The sequence below is a fragment of the Macrobrachium rosenbergii genome, chromosome 54 (assembly GCF_040412425.1).
Source record: "Macrobrachium rosenbergii isolate ZJJX-2024 chromosome 54, ASM4041242v1, whole genome shotgun sequence".
In the NCBI taxonomy this organism is placed as follows: Eukaryota; Metazoa; Arthropoda; class Malacostraca; order Decapoda; family Palaemonidae; genus Macrobrachium; species Macrobrachium rosenbergii.
The window spans coordinates 5,514,779-5,526,295 of record NC_089794.1 but is presented as its reverse complement, the minus strand read 5'-3'; the positions used below and the strand labels follow the sequence as shown (position 1 = coordinate 5,526,295).

The 11,517-nt window shown below is 32.3% G+C and overlaps 1 protein-coding gene across 1 annotated transcript; it reads right to left on the bottom strand.

Moving 5' to 3' along the window:
- Positions 1-401: 401 nt before the first annotated feature.
- Positions 402-11,131, bottom strand: LOC136834493 (protein FAM200C-like). The gene is made up of 4 exons (XM_067097092.1): positions 10,991-11,131; positions 10,431-10,441; positions 2,688-2,815; positions 402-1,180 (listed from the first exon to the last, which is right to left on the bottom strand). Exons 1-4 carry the CDS (start codon positions 11,129-11,131, stop codon positions 402-404), a joined length of 1,059 nt encoding a protein of 352 aa, XP_066953193.1.
- Between the last annotated feature and the right edge of the window lie 386 nt (positions 11,132-11,517).

Genomic DNA, 11,517 nt, shown 5'->3' with positions numbered 1-11,517 from the left:
ATCAAAATTAATAAAAGATTTTTTCTGCAAAAAATTAATGTATTCATGTAAAATGCCTTGCATTGTTATGCTGATTAAGCTGTAGGCCTATTTATATGAAATCAGAAAACATTCCGTTCAGCACTTTTTTATTTAAGTAAAATACATGGGAAAAATGTTATATTAATGTTGTTATAGTTGTAGGTATTGTCCGCAAAACTATCTTTATAATACTTGCCCTATTTTTTAGCTTACAAGCATATGTATGAATAAAAAGAATCACAAAACCTGTATCAATAAAACACATGTATGAATAAATGTATGAATAAAACACATGTATTAATAAAACACAAGAAAATCACAAAAACAGCAGTGAATGAAACTTTTCATTGGTTGCAAAAAAGTATGTCATTTTATATTTCTCAATGGGACTTTTGTGATTGTTTTTGAGCAACAGGCTCATGAATCCTTGGCTCAGTGGCAGCCAGTGCACATCTCAAGTCATCTTCCACAGACAGCTTGTTCCTTGAATTTGTTTTTATTGCAAGTAATGAAGAAAACCCACTTTCGCACAGGTAGGTTGAAGCAAAAGGCAAAAGAACGCGAACTGCCAGATCACTTATTTTTGGATATGATTCCATCATTGAACACCAGAAGCTAGACAAGGAGTTTGACTGGAACACATTCTTGGCTGTTGAATCGTGGATAAGCTCAATGAACTCTTCTTGTGCGTCTTCTGACACATCATCAACCTGACATAAGAACGGATTTTTTGCTAATCCTGCATGCTGAGGGCTTAAGTCAGGAAAGTAACGGCGAAATTCATCATCTAGCTGAGACAAGTGATCCATGATTTCCTTGGACAAGGTGTTTGAAAGCTGACCATCAGTAAGAACTTCATTCAATGATGGAAACATCATAAATTTTCCTACACTCACTCTCTTCTTATACAGCTCCAATTTGGCCAAAAATGCATGTATTGAGTCACAGTGGCTGAGCAAGTTTGAGTCCTTTCCTTGGAGTCTCAAGTGCAGCTGGCTGAAGATTTCAAATATGTCCACAAGATAAGCAAGGCGGAGCTCAAAGTGACTTGATTTCGATATCTCCAACAGGTCACATTTTTTTCTGTACATCAAGAAACATTTCAACTTCCTGGCGAAGTGAGAAGAAGCGGGACAAAAATCTCCCTGCTGACAACCACCTGACGGATGTATAAAAGAGCAAGGAACTATGTTCGGATTCCATGTCATGCCACAGTTGCTGGAACAGTCTCGTGTTGAGGGCAGAGTTTTCACATAGTTCACATAGTTAAACTGTTTAGTGATTTTCATTTATATAACCATAATAATATAATATAAAGGTTATTTATTAATTTTCTCTCTCTTATTCATATATCACGTATATTCATGACACTCGTCATTTCAGGAGGCAATAAATCTTCCTGTCATCTCTATGGACCCCTTGAAATTCTTCCATGGACCCCTGGTTGGGAACCACTGGGAGATGCAAAAAGAAAAAGAAAATAATGTGATAATGGGTGTTTGTTTCCTTGGTGTGGTATGATCCTGTACAGCATTCGATAATACCTCATAATTGTCCTTTGTAACTGCAAAATTCAAAGATATTAAATCATTGTCAAGAACGTATATAAAAATGTATAATGAAAATCCACGCGATGCTTTGCTGATTAGCGTTCTTCATTTGGTTAAAATTCAATCGAGTGATTTAAACTGTACCGTATGTTTGTTTTAGTTTGGAATTAAATATATTTATATTTGTCAAATATAGTTTTAACCATGAAAATTACTGCAAAATAGTAATTAATACGTGTTATTGATAAATTCCCGTTCTGACTGATGACCATAACCAGCATCGTAGCGTCCCCGGGGTTTGGTGGAAGGTGGCAAGAGTCAGGTGTCTGGTTATAAGAACTTAAGGCTTCATTTTGCTGTGATTACTGCTATGTAAAGAGTTCTTTCGTTTACCCATTGGTTCTTTGATTATTCTGAAGCAATATATCAAGAGGTGTTTCATGACTAGACGAAAAATTTTAACGTGTTATGTGATAATTTACAGAATTTTGGGAGACTTTAGTTGTTTAAATAGATACTGAGATAATCCTCCGTAGTTCATTGGGAACTTTGACTGAAAAATATAATTTTTATGACTGCCTTACCAGGGCACGTCGGATATATTCCAAAATAGCTATAATGTAACGGGGTAGCACAGCGGCTATTTAGAAATAAAATTAAAAAGCTTAGAACTTCGTGTGGTTTTATAACATTTACCTGTAATCCTTGACTGCATAAAAAGAAAATAATAATTCTGATTCGATTCTATGTGTGTATTGTATATTGCGTTGCTTCGGAAGGTAAGAGGGATGGGAAACAGAGGTTGAGTTTAGTAATAAAGAAGAAATATCACCAATTCTAAGAAAAAGATACGTCTTGAATAATGCGTAGTTAGCGGTAAGTTCTGTCCTGCACTGGTAAAATATCTGTTTCAAAAGGTAAATACAAGGCATTGCCACCGGGAAGGGGTCGTTAATTTGTGAAAATTATGGAAAATCTAAACATTGACTCAGTAAAATAAAAAGTTACAAGTTACGTGAAGGTGAAAAAATAGAAATGTCTCCTACAAAATGAGTGCAATACAAAAATGATTCCCTGTGGAGCAGAAAATAGTTATTTTAATTATGTTGAACTTACGTGTGAGTGTGCATGTGCGTGTTTGTGAGTGCTCATTCAGTGGTGTTGGTATAATCACAGTGGTGTCGGGATAAGCTGTATGAGCCCCGGCCCTAGAAACTTTAACCACGGCCCGGTGGTGGTCTATCCTGTATCGTTGCCAGACGCACAATTATGGTTAATTTTAACCTTAAATAAAATAAAAACTACTGAGGCTACAGGGATTCAGTTTTGTATGTTTGATGATTAGAGGGTGGATGATCAACATGCCAATTTGCAGCCCTCTAACCTAAGTAGTTTTTAAGATCTGAGGGCGGACAACAACAGTGCGGATGGACAGACAAAGCCGGCACAATAGTTTTTTTTTACAGAAAACTAAAAGCCCAAGGCTTTTGGTTGAGTCCCTTGAACATCAAAATGCTTTATGAAATTTGTTTGATGCTGTAGCCACAGATAAGATTACAAAACAGGCAGAGCAAAGTATTAAGGTAAAAAACGTTAACTGAAATTAAAATTTTTAGCGATCTAATTCAATTTTCCCACCAGCTTCACCGTGCATGAAATATACTATTTTGATCTTTATTCAACACGTACATTAAATATTAACATCAAGGAAATTAAGTTGGGCAATAATTAATCCAAATTCATCTTGTTTCAGTGTTTTTTTTTTTTTTTGGTGGAGGAACCTAATATAATTGTGAATATTTGAAAAATGAAAGCCAAAGTAAGGAAATTACCTGGGGAAATTTGAACGAAGACAAAGAGGAGGAGAAGGAAAATACACAATAAAACAACTAGCAAATGTTATTGTGCTGCAATTATGTTAATTCTGTTCTTATGCAGAAATTAATGTGACAGCTGTGTCAGAAACGGGTGTTATGTCAGTATAAACCCAGAAAGGGAGGGAGTATTAAAACGAATGACAAGAAAGCTTTTCCTTGTAGCACACCCAATGAGCCACCTCATTAGTGATACTCTAGAAAGGTTAGATGGCTCTGTAACTTGCTCGACTGCTTCAAATATTCTCTCAGGCGTGAATGAAGGATCGCTTAACTTATTATAGAGACCAGTGCCCCGATCCTCGTGCATCAGGTTTGGACACCTCATTTCTTTTTGGTCTGTGTCAAGCTTTTGCCGTGAGCATAGTCACGACCAACATCTAATAATTCGTGACTATGAGTTTTGTGCGGAATTGTATATATAAAAATAAGCTTTCTCTCTCTCTCTCTCTCTCTCTCTCTCTCTCTCTCTCTCTCTCTCTCTCTCTCTCTCTCTCTCTCTCTCTGTGAAAATGTGATCTTGTAACCCCATCAAGTATAACCCGCCTGTCTTGGGTCGGTGCCAAGCATATACCATTACTGTTGTTACAACGAAGATCTCCCAATTTGTCGTCACCATAACTGGGTAAACTCTGCGGAGTTTTTTTCTCTCCAACAAATAGGTGTTTCTGCTTTTCTCTCTCTCTCTCTCTCTCTCTCTCTCTCTCTCTCTCTCTCTCTCTCTCTCTCTCCAGCTGCTGGAAAGCATCCCAATTTATGGCTGTGGCTCAAGACACCGAATGAGAAGCAGGTTATTTTCCTTAGTGCCACTAGCTCGGTTGTGGGATGCCATGACCATATATATGGACGAGACAAGATTCTGTTTCCTGACTTCAGGCGTTGTTTCTTTACTGTTACACTTAGAGAACGGTTCCAAATGCCCTTTTTTCGTTTTATCCATTGTCCTTTTCCTTTATGTCATGTTGTTAGTAACTTTTCTTTTTACCTTTTACTTTTTTTTTTTTTACCTGTCCTTCACTTTTGAGGAGAGGAGCTATTGATATACACGGTTTAGCCTTAGGTGTCAGTTGACATCCTGATCAAATATTAAGTCTTTCAATACATGTCTGCTTTATTTATCTAATCGGTACTCATTTCTGGACGGTCATCTTAATGTAAAGCGGAATGGTAAAGTCAGCTGGAAGATTTTGAAATTTTCATGTGTACTCTTTCTTTCAAATTAAAATTGTTTAAAGAGATAGCCATGCTATAAATAAAATGTAATCTATTGATAAGTTATAAAAAAAAATAATTTCACCCTATATCGAAAGGTGGGATTGGGTTATTGTAGTAAGAATCTATACATTTAAGAACACAGTAATAAGAAAATTCGACAACTCATGACTCACTTTCTCTCTTTTGAACTGCAAAGAATAATATTAATTGGTTGAAGACTCATGTCATAAAAAATCAAACAATTTATTCGTCTCTCTCTCTCTCTCTCTCTCTCTCTCTCTCTCTCTCTCTCTCTCTCTCTCTCTCTGACTTGACACAAGCCATAAAAATTTTATGTGCGATACTTCTTACATTTCTGACCATTACGTACATATTATGGTTTGTTAACCCAGGTGAAATCCTACTCAGGGGCCATAATATCCTTATATATAATTCCATACGCACCATTTGGAGGCTCACAGGAACCACCTAAGGTTTCCCGTTAGCCTGGTTTACAGCCTACTTAAGGATACGCTTTTCCAATACCTCTTACATCAATGCCCAAGTCCTATAACGAACCTAACTTTGTCTTCGTGATACGCAACACCCCTAACGAATTTTGATTCCGTCTTCGAGGAATTTAACTCCTTTAAGGATCTTTTTGAGTCTTACCTTGAGGTATTCACATCCTTAAAAACCTTCGACACCTTCTGTCGAGTTACTCTGATCCTTTAGTAACAACTGAATTCGTCTTCAGTGCAGTCAAAAGCTTTAAAGGACTTTGACTGCCACTGAAGTACTCAGATCATTGACTTTACCACCTGATTTTTCCATCAAGTTACTCCGTCTCCTGGGCACTCAGTTCAAACCATAATTTTTTTCACCATCTTCAAGGTGACTAAATCCTTTAGCTGTTCCTTGTTTGTCTTCGTCTTCGAAGTACCGAAATCCTTAATTAAACTACCTTTAAATTCACTATCGAGGGAGTCAAATAATTTTACAATTCCGATTAAAATACTCGAGCTTTTTTAATGATCCTTGGTTCCATCTTCAAGGTATTGAAGTTAATCTAATTCTTAAACAATCATCGATTCCTTCCTGGAGAGTACTCAACACCTGTAACAAGTCTTCGTTTCATGGTTGAGGAATTCAGATTCTTTAACTGTTTTCGACTCTATCTCCAAAGCATTCACATACTTTCTAACCCAATAACTTTATCTTCGAAGCATCCAGATACTTTAAAACTTCTTGATTCATTCCACGATATGTTAAAAAATTTTATCAATCCCTCACTCTTTCCATGAGATATTAGAATCCTTTACCTACAATGGATTTCGTCCTCAAAGCCCTCAAAGTTTTAACAATTTCAAAGTAAACATTCAAGGTTTCCATATGATTTAACGGTGGTGAAAATACTACCACCATGGAATCTGACAACTAGTCCTGAGGAAATTCTGATTTAGATAAGAACATAAGGACTTTCCCGTGTTTAATGACTTGTATATCAGTGGGTATCACCCTTACCTTTAAGTTTAGACCCCTAGGTTCGATTTCTATGTGAAACACCCTATGAGATTTTACCTAACACGCTCTTACCTGTAACTTACTGTTGATACCTGATGAATGGGGGCAGTTGCCTTTCTTTCCTATAAGATTAATAACTGCATACTTTGTGCAACTTGTCTTTGAATTAACTAGATTAATGTTTAATTAATTAATAATAAGTTTACTTAACAGTCACAAGGGTATAGATACACTTTTTTCTTTAAAAAATGCAACTTCTTGATTTATCCAAATATATATACAGATAAACAAAAGGGATATGATGGGAGATGGACCACTTGGGATCCTTGTGCATAAGCATTTAATTCATTGCGTATGTGAGGTGATTTATCCTCAATCACCTACATTAGGGATCTACCAGTGCTATGAATGCTGCACACAGGTGTGATCATTGTATGTACTTTTAACAATATATATATATATATATATATATATATATATATATATATATATATATATATATATATATATATATATATATATATATATATATATATATATATATATATATATATATATATGGAATCGTTTAATGAATATTTCCTTCACGTGGGAAGCACTCAAATTCTTTCTTCAATGATTCCTGGTTCCGTCTTCTGATTATTTCTAATACTTTACAAATCTTTGACTTTATCATCGATTCATCTAAAGACTAAAGATTTTTTCCTACTTCTTTGAATTACTCGAATCTTAACAATCTCTCTGTCGGTAAGATACCAGAATCCTTTCGCATCAGATTCCTTCTGAACGGTGGTCAAAGACCGTGAAAATTCTTGCGTACATGTTTGAAGTACTCAAATCATTGAACACTCCCCAGATACATATTCAAAGTACTCGAACAAAATAAAAGCACATCACTATATCGTCAAGATACTCAAATTTTTCAGTGATCGTTGGGTCCATCTATGAGGTATTAGAATTCTTGACGATCATCGCATCCGTCTACGAGGTATACGGTTCCTTGAAGATTAGACGCGAAACTTTTAATGATATTGAACTCCACCATCAAGATATCCAAATCCTTTAAAAGTTCTTGGGTTCATCTTCAAGGCACTGAGATTCTTAAATTATCCTCGGTTTCATCGTCGAGGCACTGTTAGACCTCTTGTTTCACAGAAATGCGATACTCTGAGCTTTGGGGTGAATTTTTTTTTTCTTTGCTAGAATAAACCTATGGATCCACTAAAAAATGATGTCGAGCCGACAGTTTGATAAAGAGAATACCAAAAGTTAGACTACTTAACTTTTAAAGATTATTAGTTTGCTTTTCTATATTTTCATCAAGGATAGAACTTGTGAAGTGTTTTTTAGGGCAATATATTTCGGACTAAAAACAATGTCCATTTAAATCCCATCCGTGAAAAAAGTTGGAATTAACTGCGAGATTTTGAAACACCCGATTTTTTTTTTTTTTTTTTTTTTGTGGGAGTTATGTCATAAAGACATGGATATTTGATTTTCCTTTATTATTAATTATGTATATCAGTCAGACTTTACGCCTTACACACTTGTCTCAGGTTCACTCATTAACTTAACTACTCAATCTTCCGTCTGCAGATTCTCATATTTACTTCGCTTTCTATTATGAAAACTAATAATCGTTATCAACAATTTACCTTTTATATCAGCCATCATTTTCAGTATCTTCATTATCTCTCTGATAGTTCTATCATAAACTTTTTCCAGGCTCAGACATGCCACGCACTACTTTTTCTTAAAAAAAATAGGATCCACACATGCTTGTTTTTATCCACACCTATACTCACCTCTCCCTATCAATCATACTACAGTATTTCTCCATGAAAATCCTACCATACACTATCCTTCTTGGGTAAACTGAGTTACTGAGTCACGTAATGCATTTATAGTTCTCAATAGATTACATCATCTTTACTTTTATGCAGTGGAACAATTATTCAGACATGTAATCTATATAACACCACTGTAATACATCTTTCTTATTATTGTTAGATTCTCGTCGTCTTTCCATATTTTAACCTTATGATTGTCCTCATTACATCCTTAGTAGTCAGTATCACAGACATTTATAAACATGCATTAAGCCTTTCCCTTACCTCCACTTCTTTCCGATCTTTCGCAAACAAGAATTCTGCAGAAACTATCTCTCTTGGCACACGTGTGCATTTTCTCAGGCAGCATCTTTCTATTTTTATTATTTCAGTCCTCGATTCGTTTATTTATTGCTACCTCTTTTTGTAGTTATATCATTGATAGAGAATTCTTGGCATCTTTTGAGATTCTATTTGACTTAAAACCTCCGCCCTTCCACTTCCCACCCCCCCAACTCAACTATTTTCTTACTTTCTTTTTCTCTCCCAATCTCTTCTTGACTACCTTAGTAATACTGATGTATGCCTGTTTATGACCCTCTCTTCTTCCATGTATTTATATCTCATATGATCAATTATCTCCTTCACCAAGGCCCTAATCCTATTAGTATATATATATATATATATTATATATATATATATATATATATATATATATATATATATATATATATATATATATATATATATATATCAGTATATATATATATATATATAGGCCCTATATATATATATATATATATATATATATATATATATATATATATATATATATATATATATATATATATATATATATATATATATATATATATATAAATATATATATATATATATATATATATATATATATATATATATATATATATATATATATATATATTTATATATATATATATATATATATATATATATATATATATATATATATATATATATAAATATATATATATATATATATATATATATATATATATATATATATATATATATATATATATATATATATATATATATATATATATATATATATATATATATATATATATATATATATATATATATATATATATATATATATATATATATATATATATATATATATATATATATATATATATATATATATATATATAATATATATATATATATATATATATATATATATATATATATATATATATATATATATATATATATATATATATATATATATATATATATATATATATATATATATATATATATATATATATATATATATATATATATATATATATATATATATATATATATATATATATATATATATATATATATATATATATATATATATATATATATATATATATATATATATATATATATATATATATGTATATATATATATATATATATATATACATATATATTACACACACACATACATATATATATATATATATATATATATATATATATATATATATATATATATATATATATATATATATATATATATATATATATATATATATATATATATATATATATATATATATATATATATATATATATATCCGTGAAAGCATATTTCCATCTCTCTCAGTTTGTTTATACAGTACTCGAAAAAGGAAAGAAAAAAAAATTGTTTCATCTCAAAACGTCAAATTCCAAGGTTGTGTAAATATGGATAAATGGTTTCAAAACAGAAATATATTTGTTCAGAGAGAGTTTCTAAATGGTTGCAAGCCTTTGCTATAAAAAGAAACATCTGGATCCATCATTGAACTTTTTTACGAAATCCCCAAATAGAGTGTTTTATGGTATTTCTTTTTTTATTCAAACATGAATTTGAATTATGAAAATTTCTCAATTAACCACAGAATTTCCGAATTCTATTTACAACATGTTATTTCGTAAGTATTTATCATTATGAAGAATCGAAATTAATAAATGAACAAATCAATTACCTGTTCACGAATTTCAGAACATTTAAGAAAATATTTCATGATATTTTTGTCATTTTAATGGTGATTCAGTTAATGAGTTGGCAGTCTGTATATAGAAAAAAATAGTTAGATATAATTCCCGATTTTTTTAAAGGAAATACAAATAATAAAAAGGTACTATTTTTATAAAAGTATTCTTTCTCCTTATATCACCATAACTGTCACCAAGCATAACATATCACACACACACACACACACACACACACACACACACACACACACACACATATATATATATATATATATATATATATATATATATATATATATATATATATATATATATATATATATATATATATATATATATATATATATATATATATATATATATATATATATATATATATATATATATTATTGTTACAAATGTCCAAGGATACTTACTTGATTCTAGGCTGCAACAAATGAACACAGCAAGCTCCTTATATTTATTACACATCTGACTCAATATTAGGACAATTCATAGACAATCAAATGAAAATCTGTGGGTTAGGGCCTTCTTCATGTGAGGGAAAATTACGTAAACTCAAGGGTTCTCCTAGCTAATTATATTTACATAACAAACACAGATCAGAAGAATGATGAATTACTGGACAGGTAATAATAAGGGCCTGCTGAATGAATGAATCCTACACAATAAATATTCTACGCCAATGATGTCTTCATGACAGGAAACATCGCAGTGGGGGTAGAAGGGGGACACATGAATAGAGCTGAGTGATTCCACAGTAGAGGCCTATCTGCAATATATATGCAAGACAGTTACTTGCAAAAATAATGAGAAGGTCAAAGAGAACTGAGGAAAATTAATGCATAATTACGTTAACACTGAATGCTCCAGCACAAATTACAGAAGGTGATAGCACAATGGAAAATAAATGAAAATCAGACAGAGAAATAACAGGAATTGTGACTGACTAAGAAAACTTATTCCAGTACATTACCTTCTTCAAGCTGATGGTGTCTTTGTTCGATAGGGCGCTGGGGATGGAGGAGGTAATTAAAATGCCACTACAAAGGTATGCTGGTTCAAACCTGGGGTTGAACAAGTGGAAAGTTCGAGGGTCAGGCAAGGTTAAGGACATCTGTCCCCGGTGGTGTTCTGAGAACTTCTCTCTGGATTTTCATTGCATCATCTATAAATAACCTTCAGAGATTACACCGTCGCATAGTCACAGATGGGGCAAAGGTCAATCTTCGTCACTTTTTCTGTAATGACCACATGGCATCAGTCAACCTCGTGGAGGGTTAAGAGGGCACGACTTTCTCTTTTTCTGGCTCCTCCCATGTCGCTGCTTGATGCCAAGAAGGTACAATGGTCACCTGAGAACAAGGCCTTAGGCAGTTATTTTTAACAGTGAGAGGGTTAGCCTTAACCATTTTGGGAAACCCATAGTTCTAGTAATTAAAACAATTTAAAAAATTTTATTTCTTTCCCTGATATGTTACAGATGTAAAAACGTACACAGGT